The 21,961-nt window shown below is 35.2% G+C and overlaps 1 protein-coding gene across 1 annotated transcript; it reads right to left on the bottom strand.

Moving 5' to 3' along the window:
- Positions 1–1,374: 1,374 nt before the first annotated feature.
- Positions 1,375–20,059, bottom strand: PTEN1 (Calcium/lipid-binding (CaLB) phosphatase). The gene is made up of 7 exons (XM_089992380.1): positions 19,132–20,059; positions 16,902–17,078; positions 14,198–14,311; positions 13,609–13,797; positions 12,823–13,059; positions 12,633–12,734; positions 1,375–1,731 (listed from the first exon to the last, which is right to left on the bottom strand). The coding sequence occupies exons 1-7, from the start codon at positions 19,282–19,284 to the stop codon at positions 1,588–1,590; spliced, it is 1,116 nt and encodes a 371-aa protein (XP_089848506.1). The 5' UTR covers positions 19,285–20,059; the 3' UTR covers positions 1,375–1,587.
- Positions 20,060–21,961: the final 1,902 nt, after the last annotated feature.

Genomic DNA, 21,961 nt, shown 5'->3' with positions numbered 1-21,961 from the left:
CCACCTTGCTCCCATATGGTTAGTTGTAATATTTGAAATGTCAGGTACCTTTTTTATAAATTGTTCAAAAAAAGAAAAACATGATAAAAGAAAAAGTCTGCCTCGTGTCCCTGCCTGTTAGGTTTATATGCCAATGTACCTATAGAAATGTCAAAATTAGGTTTAAGGAGTTCAAAAAAGTTGGAATTTATTTGACCTGTGAAAATTGTCTATTTAAAATAACTTGAAAAATAAGCTAGAACCTGAAGTGTACGGAGAATGCTCCTAAACTCCCCTTATGTTCGCAAAAACGTGACGTGAACGTTTCAACCTTCACAAGTTGGTCGCATATTGGCATCACATATTTACAAATGTAAGGACCTTTACATGTCATTTTCATGTGAATTTAGTATACAATAACTTAAAAAATATAACATCTGCAAATATATATTGTAGTTCAAAAATATACTATATGAACATTTCAACCTTTCACAACTCAAAGAAACATCAATAAATAAGTGTGCACGTTCACAAATATAGTTTTAGGTTCGCAAATATATGTTGATTGTATGTGCATCCCTATCTCTTAAAAAATGACTTCTACATGTTATCTGGGAATGTCCTAAGTTTCACATACTCTGATATGCACGAATATCGTCCAATTCTTATGCTTTATTTATTTGTGATTTAAATTTTGATATCTTATCTTAAAAGTGTAATTATACACAAGATTTGTCCCATTGATGCTAATATGACAGTTGTTTGTATCTTTCTAATGTAAATATATTTGCTACAATCATTTTATGTATAGGATCTCATCCGTTCATTCAGCATGGTTGATTTGCCAAGAATGAACTTTGTCAGAGAAAAATATGCTTTAATGAGTTGAGAAATTTCAAAGCGGCTGTTGATCTTTAGATAAAAAATAAAAAACGGTAAGATGGAATCCAGTGATCCAAGTGTTGATCTTCACAAAACAACCCATGGAGATCATACCTACAAGTTCAGATTTACCCAAAAAAATGAAAATGCTAAGCAGATTCTAGCAAATCTTTCCCCGTTTTGGGAATATATTTGCCATTCGTACATACAAAATCTAATTGCGATCTCATGATGCAAGTCGTTTTGCCACAATCATTTATACTGACTTGCTTTATGGTTTATCTTTCCGTACAATTAAGCTTCCAAAAATTTCCCAAAAACCATAATAGAATGAAGAGAGCTAGTTTTTGGCAGTGGAAACATTAAATGCAACAAAAGGAGGACCTGGAAAACAGGCGAGAAGTGAATTGACATTTCTATTGGTAAAAATTAGCAATACCAATTATTCTGCTTCTTCTGTGGACCCATATAATCAGTGGAGAGCAGACCCAAAATTCTCATGTAATAAGGGAGTTGAAAGCAAACTTATAGGTTTTAAATTTGCTAGCATGGGAAGTATAGCAAAAAGCTTTAAACAAAAAGGACCAGCTCATAAATAAATTATTTTATCATTCAATATTGATGAATGAAAGAATTATTAGCAGGATATTGAAGAACCCTTTTTAGATGAGGTTACAAAGGTCAGTGGGGACTCCATGACTACTGTGGAAGAATGAGGCAAAACTGTTAGACAGTGTCATCAACGTCATCGAGCCATGGTGAGGCTGGGCATTGAGCATTAACAGGCCCAAATAGCAACTCCAGTCTGAAGGCTGGACCACATATGGATTTGCCTTTGCGTCCAACTTTATCCAAATCTCCAACAGAGAACTGCATAACGATATTCATGATTGTGGTCAACAATATTTCTATAGTATATGGTGTCATTTATACATATAGTAAGATTAGTATGAGTGTTTATCTATATACACATATTTTGAGAAACTTAACTCTCAGGCCTAACCCCAAGGCTGCTTGGGTTGGATAGGCTAAAGCCTCAACCAACTTGGACTTTGTGACTTGAGTCATGAACTATGTCACAGGGACTCTTGTAACAGGGCACCACACCCGCAGCCAGGCAGGTGTGACACTTGGACACAACTTCCTTTGTGTTAGATGAAGTCAACCACACTAAGGTCCATTTCTATCCAAAAGTAGATTCAGTTAACCCTAATCAAGTCTATTTTTATCTATATTATATATATAAATACATAAATGCACACAAATACACGTAGTGTTAACTTAAAACTATTAAAAAATGTATATATATATATATATCCTCCCTGCACCCCCGCACCCAAGTTTTTTTAAAGTGTTCATCTATATACATATAGTAAGATTAGTATGAGTGTTCATCTATATACATTATACACATATTTTGAGAAACTTAACTCTCGGACCTAACCCCAAGGCTTATTGGGTTGGATAGGCTAAATCCTCAACCAACTTGGACTTTGTGACTTCAGTCATGAACTATGTCACATGGACTCTTCTAACAGGGCACCACACCCGCAGCCAGGCAGGTGCGACACTTTGGACACAACTTCCTTTGTGTTAGGTGAAGTCAACCACACTGAGGTCTATTTCTATCCAAAAGTAGATTCAGTTAACCCTAATCAAGTCTATTTTTATCTATATTATATATATAAATACATAAATGCACACAAATACACGTAGTGTTAACTTAAACTATTAAATTTTATATATATATATATATATATATATCCTCCCCGCACCCCGCACCCCGCACTCAAGTTTTTTTAAAGTGCTGCATCACCGCATCCGCACCCATACCGGCACCCGCATCTGCATCTGCACCTGCACCTATGTGACATAGGTCATGAAGCAATATGGAATGAGCCAAATCTCCATGTACGGCTGCACATGAATCTGGTCCGATCAGAGCTTGGGCTGGCTCAAACTTGACTAAAAAAAAACATTATTCAAACTCGGCTCAAGCTCGGTCCAAGCTAAAGAACCTCTGTTGATGATTGGCTCGAGTCTAGCTCAAGCTGAATATCCTTAAAAGAAGCTTTTGAAATTGGTCATGCACTGTGGATTTGAACTCGGGACCCCTCTAAAAAGGACTATCGTCTTATCCATTTGGGTGATACCCTTTTTTTGTTTGTTTTGTCAACAAGATGTATATATACCAAACGAAGGTGTTATATAACTATATGAACCGAGCTTAATCGGGCTAATCGAGCTTAACCAGGCTAGATTGCCTGTTCAAGCTTAGTTCATTACGTATACCAACCCTGAGCCCTTGTTCAAGCTCGGCTCGTTTATTTTTTTGGACAAGTCTGAGCAAAGCTCCAACTAGCTCGGCTCATTGTGTAGCCCTGACTCCATCCCATAAAACTTCCCAAGTTAAAACAGTATATTTAATACTTGATGACCCATTCAATATTCTTTACCAAAGACTCTGTGTGTTCATGTTTAAGGCTCCGTATATTGGAAAAGATGCAATATTATGAAAGTTATACTGTCCAAGCATGTGAATATGTCCTGGGCATCCAGCTTTTGGTTCCCACTGGGATTTATCTGTCTAACCTGGTGAGTATACCTCTGTAGGCTAGGCCTGGTTGCGAAGGGCCCTATTTCCTATGAAGGTTCTGTTAATATATATATATATATATATATATATATATATATATATATATATATATATATATATATATATATATATATATATATATATATGTAATAGGTAATGCTCTCTATGGGCATTTTGGTCTTGTTATTTTCATGTAAATAGTGACTGCCCATTAGGGACAGTATTGTATTTTTGTTCTTTATTTTATTTTTGTGTTTATTGTATAGTGTAGGGGGTCTATATGACTGTTGGACTGTTGGGACTGTTAGAACAGTGAATGCCTCTCTTAATGCCCATCTTGGCTCTCTATATAGTGCCTTTCTCCTCTTTGTAGGATAATGCTTCTCTTAAGCATTCATGCTCAATAATATATATTTTTTATATTTTTTGTGTTTCTCTTTAGTTCTTTGATGTCTTGAATGCACTTAGTGCTCTTGTATTGTCCTTTAATTGGACTTGTTAATTGGACTTGTGTATGTGGACTTTGTGTTTATAATCTTATAAGCCCTTAGAAGCCTTCATTTTGTATTTTCGCATATTTCATTACATAATATCAGAGCCAAGAAATCTTTCTTGGTATTTTGCTTTTTTGTGTCTTAGGATTCTTTGGTTCGAGTTTGTGATCGTTGTATCACTTGGATTCAAGAGAAATCTTGACCTAATATGTATCTTATATCTTTAGTGTTACTTGAGTTATCTATCTAATGCATTATGCATGAGAAAACACTTATTTTTCTTATCTTTAAAAAATTATTTGTTATTTTTTAAAAAAATTAAAATCTTTAAATATTTTTTTTTATTATTGTTGGATTTATTTTTATTAAATGTTTTGTAAGGTTTATAATATTTGTTTGATCTTGTGAAATTATAAAAGTGCATGCTTTTATGAGATCCAGTATGAATCATAGTTTTTCAAACTCGCTTTATTTAATATGCACATACATGATCTAGTATTCTTAAGCATATATTGTTGGCATTTAAATTTTTTATTTGAACACTTCATGATTATAAATGTCAAATCATGCTTGCATTGATTATTGAACTTTGTTTTGTTTTGTTTCTTTTTGAAAAACTATCATATTTTAAAATAATTTGAAATGGTGTTGTGTGTCATTTACAAGTAATATAAGATTTTGCTTAACTTGTGTTTTGAATTTTTTTTTTCTTTACTCTTGATATATTCTTATGTGAAACCTAAAATAGATTATAAAGTATTAAAAATTATATGTGGTTAGGATCTTAATGATTATGGATACCTTGCTATTTTTTAATTTTGAATAAATTATTTTTATATTGATATATGATCCTTGTGATTGTTATACATGATGAATGAGATTATCTATTAGTGCATAAGGTATTGAGCATGATTTCTTATGAGAATCATTCACTTTTATGAATGCCTTTTAATTATATTCATTTTTAAAAATTATTAAAAATAGTGGTGTTATTGGGTGTTTCTCTTGTAGGCCCATTTGTGGTCCTTGTGATTATGTTATTTTTTTAGCCTCATGGCTCTTTAATGAACATTATCTTACATGTTTTGCATAAGATTTAATTTTTTTTTTTTTTGCATACTTAGCTTTAATAAAATATTAATTTGAGAATTATGAGAACCTTCTTTGTTTTTGCCCTTTGTTGGTGTTATAAGTGTTTCTCTCATGGTTCACTTTAGTAATTGTCTATTATTGATGGACATGCTTGTTCGTAATTGAAGACTCTCATTGGTGGACATTTTATCTTGTCATATGATTGCATGATTTTACTAAAACTTATTTGTATCATGATACCTCACATGAGTTTTAAGTGTTATATTTTTATTGCGTACTTAAGATATTTAATAAAATATTATTTTTTATATTATGAGCCTTCTTGTTGAGTCATACTATAAAACTATCGTGGTATAAAACTCATGAGTCATACTATGAAACTTTGGGAGAGGGTGATTGAGTCTAGGTTGAGGAAGGTTGTCATGATATCGGAGAATCAATTTGGTTTTATGCCTAGAAGATCAACTATGGAAGCTATAGATCTTCTTAGACAACTTATTGAGAGATACAGAGAGAGGCACAAAGATTTGCATATGGTTTTTATTGATTTGGAGAAGGCATACGATAGAGTACCTAGGGACGTTCTCTGGTGGACAATGATGAAGAAAGGTGTTTCTCTCAAGTACATTAGTATAATTAAAGATATGTACGAAGGAGTAGTAACCAATGTCCGCACTTGTGGAGGGGTGACAACCAATTTTCCTATAACGGTTGGGTTACATCAAGGATTCGCTTTAAGCCCTTTCCTATTTGCTATAGTGATGGATGAGCTTACGAGATCAATTCAAGAAAATGTGTCGTGGTGTATGTTGTTTGCTGATGATATTGTTTTGATTGATGAGTCTAGAGCTGGGGTAATGCTAAGTTAGAATTATGGAGACAGACACTGGAAGCAAGAGGTTTTAAGTTGAGTAAGAGTAAGACAGAATATATGGAATGTCGGTTTAGTAAGCAACGAAGTAGTGATGGGAGTGTAATGAAGCTTGGCGAGCAAGAAATACCGGTGGATAACTGTTTCAAATATTTGGGATCTATCATTCAAAAGTATGGAGAAATTGATGGAGATGTAAATCATAGGATAAAGGTTGGGTGGATGAAATGGAAAAGTGCAACTGGAGTGTTGTGCGATCGTAGAATGCCATTGCGGTTGAAGGAAAAGTTTTATAGGACAACTATTAGTCCCGCTTTATTATATGGTACGGAATGTTGGGCTGCCAAGAGACATCATATTAAAAAATTGAGTATAGCTGAGATGCGTATGCTTAGATGGTTGTGTGGAAATACAATAAAAGATAAGATTCGGAACGAGGAGATACGTAAGAAGGTAGGCATTGCACCCATTGAAAATAAGATGAGAGAGAATCGTTTACGGTGGTTTGGACATATTCGGCGAAGGCCTAATGATGCTCCAGTTAGAAGGATGGAGAAATGGGAAAATATATTAGTTAAAAGAGGTCGTGGTAGGCCTAGGAAGACTTGGATGGAGATGATAGGAAAGGATATGAATGCTTTGAACCTCACCGAGGACATGGCATTGGATAGAAATGATTGGAGGAGAAGGATTCATGTGGAAGACCCAGAATGATTTTCTTTTTTGGTTCATATCGCCGACCCCAATTGTTTTGGGATGAAGGCGTAGTTGTTATTGTTGTTGTTGTTGTATGAGCCTTCTTGTGTAGCCCTTTATGGGTTTTGTGAGAATGTTACTAAGAGAACATTTTTTTGTTTATCCACTTAATATTGGTGGACATTTCAGTTGGTGATTGAAGGCTTTTTAATTGCATTAAAAATTTTGTACTATCAATTCTTGTTCCTTGGAATGTGTATTTCAAGGTTTTTATTATTTGACTTTATAAGTCCATCACTCTTCTTTCGATAGATCCATTATTATTTGTTTAGCATTATCGAGGTGAGTTGTATGTACTTCTGTGTTATGAGACTAGAGTTAGTTATTGAGGTGAGTTATATGGGAACCCCTATTTTTTTCTCAGTATAGACCATGGTTGCCAGTTGAGGAAGCAGGAGCGGGAAGCGATACGGGAAGCGGGAGCGGGAAGCGAGGCACTTTCAAAATTTTAGGAAGCGGGGAAGCGTGGGACCACTTAGGAGCGATTCGGGAAGTGTCTCGGAAGCGACCTAGGAAGTGTCTCGGAAGCGACCTAGGAAGCGTCTCGGAAGCGAGGGGGAAGCGAAAAAAATAAAAATAAAAAATACAAAAAATTGAAAAAAACAGGGGAAGCGTGGGGGAAGCGAGGGGGAAGCGTGGGGGAAGAGTGATGGGAAGCGTGCTTCCCATTAAAGGGAAGCGTGTCCCCCATTAAAGGGAAACGCGTCCCCCATTAAAGGGAAACGCGCTTCCCAAAAAAGGGGACGCTTCCCCCACGCTTCGGAAGCGCGACGTTCTGCGCTTCCGAAGCGCGCTTCCCCTTTTAGCTAGGCGCTTCCGGTAACCCTGGTATAGACCGACAAATGATTTAGTTCAGGCCGATGATTAATTGACCTCAGTTTCTATGAGTGTGTTGTATCACTCATTTGTTTTTTGTGCACCTGGATGTTGTGAAGTCAGAGTTAGCCGTTGAGGTGAGTTGTGTTTGCACCTCAAGTCATCTTATTTTTTAGTGTTGTGTTGACACTTGTCTTGAGTCTGATTGATAGGTGATTGGCCTCTAGATCCATGTTACTTTTGTTTGAACCAAAGATATTTGTTGGGGTGAGTTATATGCACATTGGTTTTTTTGTCAGTTTAGATTGTCGGGGTTTGGATCTAATTAAAGCTTATTCGATCTCTAGTGAGTTGTATCACTCAATTGTTTATTTGACCTTTATTGTTTATTGGATGATCGTATTGTTTTATGGCTCTATTTGATTGTGACCATTTTGATCCTTATAGATTAAATCTCATATTATTGCAAAAGTTATTGTTTTGATTTGAATATTATTTTTCAAATCTTCTGACTTATTGACATCAGTTTGTCTTCATTACAATATGGTTTCCTCACCGTTTCCTCCTCTTATGTCTCTTATTTAAATGTCATTTTATGTAGACAAGAGATGTTATTTTAATGTGGTGAGATTATACTCTTGTTTTAGTGGCTGATATCAAGGTTTTAAAACCCGGGACTCGACTCGTTCTTTATTGACTCGTGACTCGGCGGGTCAACTCGGTGACTCAGACCGAGTTTTGTTAACTTTTGATTTTAAAAGAAAAACAATATATAAATTGTCATTTAAATATATAAAGGTTTGCAGAATGACTTAATATGGCATGCAGAAAGGAGATATGGATAAATATGTGCCCTGATATAATGATATTCATTTTATAACCTCTACATAAGGCACATCATGGAATATCAATGGAGTGGATAATCATTAAGTCCATTTCTTAGCCACATTCTGGAAATGTACTTTGAATAGCGAAGGAATAGGCAAGGAGGCAATTCTAGTTTTCTATTTCTTTGCCATAACTGTAATCAACATGGCACTACATTTTTCCCACTTGCTAACGTTCCAAGAGACAGTATCACTACTGCAAAGAGCTATAGAGGTTTGCTTGAATTTGATATCTATACAAGCACTTTGACTAATTCATGACTTGAATTAGAAGATGTGGTCACCATGAGTTCAGTCTGTTACTACCTACGGTTCCTAAAATGGCCAATCATATATGCTAAGCTTGTTTTAAAAGTTTCAATTCCCACTCTAACAAATCCATAAATGTAAAATAAAGATATATGTGCATATTGAAAGTTTACAGAATGCCCAATATCAACATAAATAAGCAATTTTCTCATGTATGAAAACTATGCAGGAAATATATTAATGGCACAACTATAAAAAGACTACTAATATTTGAATTTGTACAATGCTTGTTCACATAACAAATGGATGATGAAACCTAAATGTGACTTCCTATAGGCACATTTGACCCTCCATATATAGTGAGAATCATTTCTTTAAAATATTTTGCTAGAATAAGTTGATAGCACCGGGTGAACAGTAGTTCCAACTTCCAACAACATGGCGATTTTATTCTATGGATTTAAATGATTTTTTATCTTTAAATGATTTTTATTTTCTTTTTTATACAAAATCTAGGGGTAACCCTTGTTAAAATATATGTACTTATATATTTCGAAAATGTAATTTGAAACTCAAAAATCAAATTTCAAACATCCCAGAACTCGCCCGAGTCAGGCCGAGTCAAGCCCGAGTCTTGGCAAACCGAGTTTGCCTTGCCGGGTTGACTCGTTGGAGGGCCGAGCCGAGTTAGCCGAGTCAACGAGTTGACTCGGCGAGTTTTAAAACCTTGGCTGATATACTTGAATATTGAGCTTTGCCTCTTATTTAAGTGTAATTTTATGTAAACAATAAATGTTTTTCAACATGGTGAGTTATGTGCACTTTGTTAAAATATATATATATATAATACATATATATATATATATATAATCTATTTTGTTTTAGTTTTTGCCCGATAGGGCATTTTCGTCTTTTCACACGTACTTATAGTTGTTTTCTAAAAACAACTATATTTTATTTTTAGTTTTGTTTTTATATTTCTTTCTTAAATATATTTTTTATTTTTTATTTTATTTTATTTTTTATGTCATTTGGGGTCCCACTCATAGTCGTTGGGGCCCCAACAGTCATAAATATGACCGTTAGGAGCTCCCAATGGCCTCCCCTCACTCCTTTGTTGTATATAAATAGGAGGTGTTCTCTTAGTTCTCTCATTGTATTGCAAGCCTCCTTCAATAATATTTTTGTTCTTTTACTTGTTGGTATTGCCCTTTTGAGGCTTTTTGTATTGTCCCATCGTGGACTTCTTGCTTATGCACTTTTGTGATTATTGTGCCTTTGTAATTGTCCACTATTGTACTTGTTTGGTGCTTTTGCATCTTAGCCTTGTAATTCTGCATACTTCATTACACACTCATTGGTTTTCCACACTTTTTGTGTGTTTGTTAAGCCCATAAGTGGCATTGTGATCATTCTCATGTTCTAGTAGTTGATACACTTGAATTTTGAGGTTTGGAGGTCTAGTGAGCTGATTGCTTGTGGTAGTCGAACTATTGTTGAGATTTGCAAATATCATTCCTTTTATTATATGAGATTTTTTAAAATCTCTTCATAAAATTTCTAAACTTTTTTTATATATAAAAAAAAGTTTATTGATAAAATTTCATGCATCTTATGTGTATTTCAATTATAATAACATACATATATATATAATTTAAGATTGATATGTGTTCCTTTGTGCTTAAACTCATTCTAGGTTGTGTGAATAAATCCTAATGGGTTGTGATTTGTGAGATTGTTCTTTCATTATTATGTGCATTAAATATGTTTTAATTACATGTTGGATGTATATGTGTTTCATATTGATTATCTTATTTGCATTGTTGTATGCATGAATTTAATTATTTCCTCTTATCTTGAGGGTTTTTTTAATTGTTATATTTTATATATGCATGTTGTAGTTGATGATTTGTTATTTCATTTGAAATGCTTTTCTAAAAATTCTTGGGATATTATTTATGCATAATTGTTTGATTTATATGTCCTTTAGTGATCAAATTCCCTTACAATCAATATTTATGTTTTCTTGAAAAATATGTTGATTTTGAGTTTATGATTTGATTTCATAAAAAATTATCCTTAAGGTATGCTCTTGTTATCTTTCTTAATGATTATCTAATGTTTCTCTTGTTCAAAGATAAATTGTTTTAAAACTATTGGGTTAGGATATTTTTCTTTATTTAGTTGGAACATTTGTTTTGTTCTCTATGCAAGTTCTTAAAAATGTGATGGATTAAGAAATGAATATCTTTGAAGATGGAGGACGATGAAGGCGTTGGAGGACGATCACCAATGAAGACATTCAGAGACTTGTATTTGCAAAATTCTCTGATGCGTCATAAAGATGGAGACTACCAATGAAGATATTTTGAAGACTTGTATTTAATGAAGACCTTTGAGGACTTGTAGTTTCAAATTTTCGGTTATCACACTGTAAGTTTGAGGGGTATACATATATATATATATATATATATATATATATATATATATATATATATATATATATATATATATATATATATATATATATATATATATATATATATATATATATATGTTATGTAATAGGTAATGCTCTCTAAGGGCATTTTGGTCTTGTCATCTAAACAGTGATTGTCCCTATGTCACACGGACTCGGCTAAGGAGGTGCCGCACCCGAGTCGACACGCCCCGACACGGGTGCGGACTCGGGTGCGGCTTCGGACTCGGCCCGGACTCGGTCAACGCCGAGTCGGACTCGGTTAACGAGTCCAGGCCGAGTCCGTCCACATTTTGGACTCGGTCAACTTTGACCGAGTCCAAAAATGTCCCTAAAAAACCAATTTTTTATATTTTTTATTTAAAAAAAAAAAATATATATATATATATATATATATATATATATATATATATATATATATATATATAAAGGCACAGTGTAGACTGTGACTGTGCTGCGTGACTGTGACTGTGCACAGTCTGTGACTGTGCACAGTGCTGTGCCTGTGACTGTGCACAGTCACAGTCTGTGACTGTGCACAGACACACAGACTGTGCTGTCAGCTGTGGCATTTTAAAAATAAAATAAAATTATATATATATATATTTTTTGCCGAGTCCCCGTGTCCAAAAATTTTAAAATTGTGCCGCACCCGTGTCGCACCCGCACCCATGTGACATAGGATTGTCCACTAGGGACAGTATTGTATTTTTGTTCTTTATTTTATTTTTGTGTTTATTGTACAGTGTAGGAGGTCTATATGACTGTTGGACAGTTCCAAAGGATGGAAATTATGACTGTTGGAATAGTAAATGCTTCTCTTAAATGCCCATCTTGACTCTAATATATAGCGCCTTTCTCCTCATTTTAAGATAATGCTTCTCTTAAGCATTTATGCTCAATAAGATGAATATTTTTTATATTTTTTTGTTCATCTCTTTAGTTCTTTGATATCTTGAATGCACTTAATGCGTGTGTACTGCCTTTGTGCTCTTATATTGTCCCTTAGTTGGATTTGTGTATATGCATGTTCACTTTGTGTTTATGATCTTATAAGCCCTTAGAGGCCCTCATTTTGTATTTCCGCATATTTCATTACAGGTTCCTCGTCATAAAAAAAACAAAAATACAAAAAGAAAAGTGTCTAGATGCCTGTGGCAGTCTAAGGTTCCAATAAGTTATAAAATGAAAAAGAAATAACTTATAAGGAACTTCATTATAGATCAAGACGATAGGGGTGAGAATATTTGCAAGAGTCAGATGATGGATTATCCAACTTTTTCCTTGGATTTGGAAATGGTAGGAAAGGGGGGTAGGGTGCAGAGTATATGGCACTAGCTACTTTTGGTGGGGCCTAACCAAATCCGCAAAAAGAGAATTTCTGCAATGCTGTCACATCATATCAAGAGTTCGATAAATGAATCAATCTTATGAAAGAAAGCTTGCTGAAGCCAACGCTATTACAGTGTATGCAAGTATTTAGGATGTGAGCCTTAACAATTACAAAAATCAAGTAACTGGGGAGGTATACCTGTAGCAAACTGCTTGTTATAAATGCTGTGTTGAAGCAAGCATAAAATAACCTTCCACCAATAGTTTTCTCATAAAAAATCACCCTCACATCTCCGGCAACCTGCATTGTGAGTATGAGAACAGAAGTTTCAGTTGCTTGGATCACAACTGGAGAGTAACTCTAGAAACCAGAAGTTGCTGATTCATACCTGATGTGGTTTATCAAAGTGGTAGTCAAGGCATGTATTTTTGTAAACAACAGCACTTTCGGTGTCCATCTGTACAACAACATGAGGCAGCTCCTCTTCAGGTTGCCTCCCACTCCCATCCTTCTGAGTGAAGGATAGATAGAATCGCGGACTGTTTGATCTGTAATATCCTTGCTTAACTTGTCTACAGTAACCACGAGCAATTTCAACTGGTGGCCGGTAGAGTTTCCCATGAACCTGTTTAGCACTCAAAATGGAGAAATGTTGCATTACAATTAACAACGAGGTCATCCTATTCTCTGAAGGCTACAATGACTCAAAAAGGCCTGACCCAGATGTGGGCCAGCCATGGGCTTGAGAGTTCGGACCCTGTCAAGAGTGTGTTATCCATGGACTACCTGACTACATGAGTTGTTTAGCTCAGAAACTAAATGGCTCTGGCCGAACAAAAATGGTCAATGGAGGATTGCTATCTTAGCTATGGCCCATCTGTGGGAAGTGTAGCTGGGACTCTATCAGTAGCTAAACAGCTATGACTGATCAGGAAAGGTGGATTCTGATAAGGTGATCATTTCGAGAGGTCAAATATGGAGGGTCACCAAGATTCTGGACACTGAAAAATCAAGATCACTGTCCTTCATTTTAGCAGCAGCATTAAAATTTCAGTTTTACTCACGAGCATTGAACCAGCTTGATCTATTTATGAAAGGCACTACATGCAAAGCAGGCATATGGATTCCGACAACATCCAGGATTACAAAGAAATCTAGGAGTTCAGCTTTCTACCTCTTGCAACTCAGAGACCACAAATAAAATGGAACTAATGTTTGTAACATCATAGAGACGTATCCTCCGCAGCTCTCTGCTGGTTGGCTGTGGTAAATGCACCTCAGGAGCTCCCCCATCCAACCCCCTCGGAAATGTCAATACCTTAGACCAGTATCCCACATACCGGCATTGGCTTGGAATGGAAACCTGTTAGAGAAAAAAAAATTAAGGTTGATTGCATGCTTAAATAGTTAGTAACCAAAAGGGAAACAACTGTCAAACAAGCAATAGACAGTGGTTTGATGATGAATGAGAAATAGAAAGCAATGATTAGAAAACATAAGGACTCAAAATGACCATTATATTTGGAAGTCTTCTTTTTAGAAACAGCTTCGCATTGGTACTTTTTATATTGGCATGTAAAATAAATTTGTATTGATCGCAAGCAAATATCTGAAACAGATGAGGTTTACTTGGAAGAAGCATAAACGATGCTTCGGAGACCATGTCATAAAACTTCTAATTAAATATCCATGTTTCAGAATGTTGCAACTATTGGTCAAACATGTCCATTAGAAAGCAACTGCTATTATTGTGAGACACTAACCCCTTGATTATTTGTAGTTCTCTTATCTGAATACAACTGCAGCGCCTCATCCGCTGACAGGCCTGTATAAACCAGATAAGAACTCACCATCAAACCTGTCCTACCTTTGCCTGCCTGCAGAATTTATAACATACAAGCATAATAAGTATGATGAAATCTTTTGCTTAGTCACCAACTACACAAAAAACATTAGAAGAGGGAAAATGTTAAATATCAGGAGATCACAACATATGTGATACATGAATATGGAAACAGAATAACTTATCTAGTATAGCTTATGGTTTGACTTAGATGTTAGCTTTAGATATGAAAGGATGAAAAAATAGTAATTGGGAAAGTGTCCACGTACATATGTGACAAAGCAAGATGGTGATGGAATACATCACCCACTATATGCGTCTTCTTTTTCCTCCTTACTTTACTTCTAAACTCTACACATGAATGATGAATGTTTTATTTCAACTTTTCACTAGACACTACAAAGACTATACCAGCATAACTACATCAATAGATCTAAATAATCATACAATCAATTAGACACACTCCAACTTTACAAGTTAATCTTTGATGCTTCAAGCCAATGGAATTTAATTCGTTGAAGATCAATATGCAGAAAAGGTAATGCAAGTTTTAAACAAAGAGAAAAGGAAAGACAAAAAGGTAGTCTTAGCTTTTTTGACATTTTAAGAAACCAAAAGATAACGAGTTTTTATGGGTTCATAATGGAAAAAAGACAGCATAACATCAATATTAAGGAGTGGGCACTATATTCACCAGGGACAATGTGCTCATTTCACCTTTTAGAAATCACAAGCCTGCAGTCCCACATTTTATTGCCTTTTATTTCATATTTCAGTAGTTGTATTAGTCTCATAATATTCATTATTATATGATTGTCATTTGTGCTAATCTTTCTTAGGTGGCATTGATGTAATTATCCAAGATGTGTTGACTTTGTTGTACTGCTCTAGTAGGGCTTCCTTTATAAAAGAAAGTGTACAGCCCCAACACTTGACAGAAAAGATTGGGGATTTTGAGGTTTCTTCTCCCTACAAGCACACCCTCTTCGTCCATTAACACCTCATAAATTGACAATCAGAACCATTCCCTTCATTTAATAAAGCTCCTATCACATTAATCATGGATTTAAAACTCTTCACCTCGACCATCTAGAAACATATGCCTTTGTGTGTTGAGCTCAATAAAGTGTCGAGGCTTACACCTAATTTCCAGTAGAGGCAGTGAGTGACACATGTGCAGCTTCCTCATTAAAACATGAAAGCAACTTGTGTCACGGCATGTTCTGCCACTTACCCTGCATCAATGTGATAATTTCACATTACCAAACTGAAAGAATTTCAGTTTTAACCTTACTTGGAGTGCAGAATTATGAAATAGTAGAGTAGCTTATCTGTTTTTTCCCTTGATTTACAGGCTTCAAAAGATTTTTTTTTTTTGCTAGAACAGGTTTTGCATGGACTTTTAACTCCAGTTTCATGTATTGGAGACTGTAGAACGATGAAACAGATTCCAGTTACTGAAACTTGATGTTAGTCACGTTCATAATACTTCATACTGGGTTATACTATTTCCCCTTTTCTTTATTACTCTGTCAAAACTCCTTAACATATACAAGTTTTATCCTGTCACAACTTAACAAACTTTCTATATCATTTTTATCTTTAAAAAGATTATATATAATATAAATGGAAAGAAAATGTAAAGGAGGGCAGAGAAAAGAAAAGAATGAAGAGGCAAAGGTTGAGTAATAATCATCAAAACCTAGAGAGAAAAGATGGCTAACTCTAGTTTACTAGATTCTCGTTGTTTGATGTTGCATGTTAGTTTTTACAAGCTTTTAGTTAACGCAGTGTTGTTAAAAGTGCACCTCGCCTTAAGGTGAGGCCCTCTGCGCCTCAAGGCGCCAGCCTACGGCGTAATAGTAATAATAATAATAATAAGAAGAAGAAGAAGAAGAAGAATATAATAATAAAATAATGATAATAATATTATTATAATAATAAGAAGAAGAAGAAGAAGAAGAAGCATTTTTTTATTTATTTGTATCAAAAAAAAATTTGAGGCGCCTTGCCTCAGTTTTTGGTGGAGCGCCTCACTTTGCCTCGATTCTTTTCACAACATTGAGTTAACATTCTAATGGCTGTTTTATCATCATATAAATTCTAGTGGTTTGATGTTGCTACTTGTCAAGTCCTCAAACCAATCTTTTCTTTTTACAAATCAGTTGCTTGAATGATGAATATTTGGTGATAGAATCATAGGTTAATTTCTCGACTTGTGATCGTATAATAAATTCAAATAAATTCTTAAATGCAATAGAATCTTATGTCTCCATCATTTATCATCTGCCATATATCATATCACTTCCGTTGGCACATTTATGTTATAATGCTACTAGCTAAACTAGTTCCCTTTTGAACTATAATTTTGTAATTTTTTTTCCTTCTAAAATTATGCCTCTAAATGCCCACCTTGATTTCATATGTGAAGCCTTGCACACTACAGAGTACAGAGTACACAACAGGGGATCCAAAATAACATAGATCCAAAATACAGAAAATGGTCATAGGGGAAGAAGCCAGTATAACATGGCCACTTCAATCTTTTCACATACTACCAAGACAGGAACCAAGTCAATGTAACATAAAATAACAATGGCAGAGGTAAAGCATGCACATAATACCATGCAGTGGATTGCGGCAATGTTTTGTGGATCCATTGAAAGCCAGTCATGTACACTTTCACAAAAGAGTTTGATCATTGATAGAGGAGGAACATGATTGTCATCAAATGGGAACTGTTCCACTCGGCCATAAAAATGTGAAGGATCATAACATTCTTCTGCACACAAATTGTACACCTGAAAAACATATTTAAAATTAAATAAATGCATCAATAAGGGAGAAAAAACACACACGCACACACAAAAATATATAGACCAATTCCATCAGGGCTTTCAAAAACAGCAAAGCTCAAAACTTTGTGGGGTTATAACGTCTTGAAGGGCCACACAGATTCTATCAATATCCAACTTTGTTGTGGCTGGTAACTGGTGGTGGCATGCCTTTTCACACAGGTGTCCTTTTGTACCAATGCTTGGGATGATTTTTGACCTAGTTTGATCGGCAAAATCCCCTTCCTTCACTGGCACCATTCTAGCACTGGATTGGAGAGAAAATGCTAGAGTATATAACCTTGATGAGACACTCAATTGTGCAATTTCACACACACACACACACACACACACACACACACACACACACACACACACACACACACACAGTTTAGCACAAAATTCTATTAGCAAAGTGTTTTAGCATATTACTGCAATATCATACACCCAGCCATAAAAAACAGTGGTCATGGTCTATATATTGTATCAGCCACGAACCAATCAAATGATTTAAATGAGAATGGTAAAGCAGGCTTTTAGAGGGTCCTCATGCTGCGGCCCAAGTCATCAATGGTATTTGGAGCCATAGTTTTAAAATCCAGTGACTCATCACTCGGCTCGTCCATGATTGACTTGTGACTCGGCCGGGTCATGTTAACTTTATATTTTATATAAAATATGTAATATATGCATATATTATGTATATTTTATAGTATATTATTAATATATTGTATATAATATACATTATATGTTATTTTTATAATATGTTTAATGTATACTTTTATTATTATATGTATAACCATCTTTTATGCATAATATACATAATATTTATATTATATTTCATATAATATATGTAATTATATACAATATATATATGACTCAGTCGAGTCATGAGAGTGAGCCGAGTCATGCTAAAGCTCAGCTGACTCAGCCGAGTTATGTTGATTTCCAGGTCATTCACTGGTTTGACCCAGTAAGTGACCGAGCCGAACCGAGTCACTGGGTTGACTCGGCAAGTTTTTAAACCTTGTTTGGAGCATTACCAGGTCTGGTTATAAATAGGATGTGACAATTGCATCAAGTGGATCCAATCAAGGATCAGAATAGGAACAAACAATGTGCCTCTCTTGGCATGTAAACGAACAAGAAACAATGCATAACAAGGATTAGATGATAAATATAAGCAAAATAAGACTCACATGAGCTAACCAATTATGGGCTTGGGATTAGGCTGGGTACATGACCAGCCAGGTCCTGGTCTGAGCAGGACTGGAAGGTCCCATCAGGCTTGCAGCAAAATCAGGACCAAACCTAGACTATCCTGCCTGATAAGCTATAAACATTAGTCCAACCCTTGACAATCAAGCTCAGGTTCAAAACTCTCAACCAATTATGTCTAATAGTGGAATCAATCCAACCCGGCTGGTCCATTAAGAAAAAACTTGATGCCCATTCAGAAAGGAAAGAGGTGAAAAGTAGAAAATCCAAAGTAAACCACAAGTTCAAATTGCAGCAATTCCCATATTTAGAAGTTAATGTCTGTTAACAATTCACTAAGATCACAAATAATCTTATCAACAGGTTCCCTCCTTGCCTCCCCGGGGGTTGATGGGGGTGCCAACGGAATCTTATGCTGCCAGGATGGTGACCGTAGGTACAGCAGGCTAAGACCAGCATGGATAGGTCTCTAATCCCGGTGCAGTTTCTTCGTGTAATAAACGAACAAAAGTTCCATAGTGATCCTCAGAATCAACACAATTCTCAATAAGTATGGTCCATGTTGATATCATTTTCTGGCCTACAACCATTAGAACTGCAAGAAGATGCCACAACACGGTCATGATTTCTCACTTAGTGTAGAATTCACCATTTTACTGCTTATGTCTATTTTGAATTTAAGCTGAGATGGATCTGTCATCAAACCGAGTTACAGAAAATGATGAATTTAACAAAGACAACAAGAGTACTAGAAACGAAACAAGAGCTGTGCAAAAATAAGTGAATGACAAACCAACACCACCTTATAATGGCTTCCGTGGCGCATATCTAAAACTCTCTTGACCTGCCACAACGGGTTCCGGTACACGGCGCGCATGCGCTCTGCGGGGAAAGACATCGCCAGGAGACGATCGGTGATGTACGACATGTCGAGGTCGTAGCCGGCAACGAGCATCCGCCGCCGCTGCTTCGAAACGAGATTCCGGATGGACAAAATCTCGGAGATGAAGTTGAGCAATTTCTCATGGCCATCGAACCCCCTCAGAGGTCCATCTCTCTCCAACCCCGCCTTGGAGAATCTCGTCCCCGTGGTGTCCCGCTCTCAAGACACCCACAAAAGGCAAAGAACTACGATTTCTGCACAAATCCTGCATTTCCGATCGTCCTGAAGAACACCATCTCCAAATTTCATCAAAAAATCAAAAGAACAAACCAGTTTTGATGCTCTTTCTTCTGGGAACTTGAAGGCTACACATCTCAAGATATCCTCAAAATCGATGGAAGAAGCATGCTTGAATGGTTCTTGGAGCAATCTGAAGGCTACCCATCTCGAGATATCCTCAAATTCGATGCAAGAAACCCGTTTGGATGACTTTTGTGGGAAATTGAAAGTTACCAACCTCGAGGTTTCCTCAAATTCGAAGGAAAAACACCACCTTGAGGGCTTCTGTAAGGGTTTGAAGGACACCCAACTTGAGTTGGGATGCCTTCTAAACAATTACCCTTCAGTGTTTCTCGAGGAAGAAGGAGGATAAGAAACCCCTTTTTAGGGTGTCGAGTGTGGTCTGATCTATTGGAATATTCGACGAGACGGGTTGTCAAGGGTTGACGTTGAAGGAATTTGAGCCCTTGCTTGGAGGAAAACACGGGCGACGAATTTAGGGTTGTCACCCTAAATTTGGAGGGATGGGTGTCTTTCTATTTCTTTCCTACAAGACCCTCCCTCCCCTTGAGCAGCAAGAACCGACGCTAAGTACTAATTTTATCACGATAAATCGACCAAGTTTTGAAATCATAGTTGGGCTGGGAAACGAGACTAGCATCTGTTAGTAGACTGGGCTCGTGGGAAGGTCGGATCAGCTTGGATATTGAGCTCGGCGAGCTGAGTTATGAGCCAGCTTGTTTAATTAAATGAGCAGACATGTTAAGCTCGGTTATATATATATATATATATGTATATATAAATATGAGTAAGGGTGGGTCTCCAAAGTTTTTTTGTGCCTACGGCGTGCTGACCAAGCTTTGAAAAGAATGTTTTTATTTTTTTAAAAATTTGATCATACTGATGTGATCTACATGCTTGATTTTGTGAGAATTAACTTTGGGATTGTCTGATTCTAACACCAAATTAAGATTAAAGAATCGACTGTCTACAATCTCAAAAACTAATCAATGCTTAAAAAAAAATCTCAAAAAATATGATCCAAGTGTGATTTCTTAGTAAATTGATCATGCATAATACAAGTGTAGAGTCAGATTTTTAAAAAGTAACCTAAAAACACCTATCCAAGCTCGATTGGCACGTTGAAGGCACAAAAAAGGTCAGGCACCTGCCTTTAATATATATGTGTGTGTGTGTGTGTGTGTGTGGAGCAATAGGTCAGTGCTAAACCGTGTGCTAAGTAGGTTGTTGGGCATTTTTCATTTTGTTTTTAAATTTTGACTAATATTGCAAAAAAAATCCTTCTTTTTAGGAAAGAAAAACTCTCGCAAAGGTCCACTCGACCTTTGAAAAAAGATTTTTCAAAAATAACTCACCTTTATTTTTTTGAAAATGCTAGAAAAACTGAGAGATGGGGCTCGCTCGTCGATACAAAGTTAAACCGTTCATATTGCATTTACGGGGTAATTAAACTAAGGATCAAATTTATGCTTGTGTTTTGCCTAAATTTGCCTAAAAGTTTATTCTAAGTCCTAAATGCACACAAAATCATGTTTGTACTATGAACTTTGAGAAATGATAATGATGCATGCCTTGAAGAGTTGTTTTGAAAAAATGCTTTGAAACTGTTTCAGAAATGAATTTCCAAGTGAATTTTAAAATTGACTTTAGAAAATATTCAAAAAAATCTTTATGCTTTGAAGTTGACTTAGAAATTTTCGAAATCACTTTGAAATAAAAACTTACTTTGAAATTGCTTTGAGAATGTTTGGAAAAATGAATTGAAAGTAACTTAGAGAAGTGATTGGAAATGATTGGAAATAAATTTGAAAATTGAATGAAGTAGTTATTGAAAACACTTCAAACTTGGGCTTTGAAAATCACTCAGAATTTAAAATTGAATCTTGACAATGAAATTTGAAGTTGAAATTTTAATTCTGAAATGGGATTTGAAATTGAAATGGAAATTGAACTAAAAGTTGGAATTGAATTCAAAATTATAATTTGAACTTCCAAATTGAAATTTAGAATTTGAAATTAAACTTTGAATTTGGAATTTTAAATTAGAATTTGAATTTGAATTTCAAAATTAAATTGAACTTTGAATTTGAAAATCAGACTTGAAATTGAAATTTCAAAATGAATTTAAAGTGACTTTGAATTTTGAAAAATAAAATAGTTTTTAAAATAAAATGAAATAAACTTGAAAATATTTGGAAAATGAATTGAAAAAAAAATGAATTGAAATAAAATTAAAAAATGAAATAAACTTGAATTTTTTTTGAAAAGTGAATTGGAATAAAATCGAAAATGTTTTGAAAAATAATTTAAAATAAACTTGAAAATATTTCAAAAATCACTCGAAAAATACTTTAAAATTAAGAATATTTTAAATAATTTTTGAAAATAAAAAATGTCAAAATGATACAATTCTATCCTAAATGATGAATGCATTATTAGATAAAGAATT

Source organism: Nuphar pumila, chromosome 16 (genome assembly GCF_984573655.1).
Source record: "Nuphar pumila chromosome 16, dmNupPumi1.hap1.1, whole genome shotgun sequence".
Lineage (NCBI taxonomy): Eukaryota > Viridiplantae > Streptophyta > Magnoliopsida > Nymphaeales > Nymphaeaceae > Nuphar > Nuphar pumila.
The sequence above is the reverse complement of the archived record's forward strand: the minus strand, read 5'-3'. Positions and strand labels throughout refer to the sequence as shown.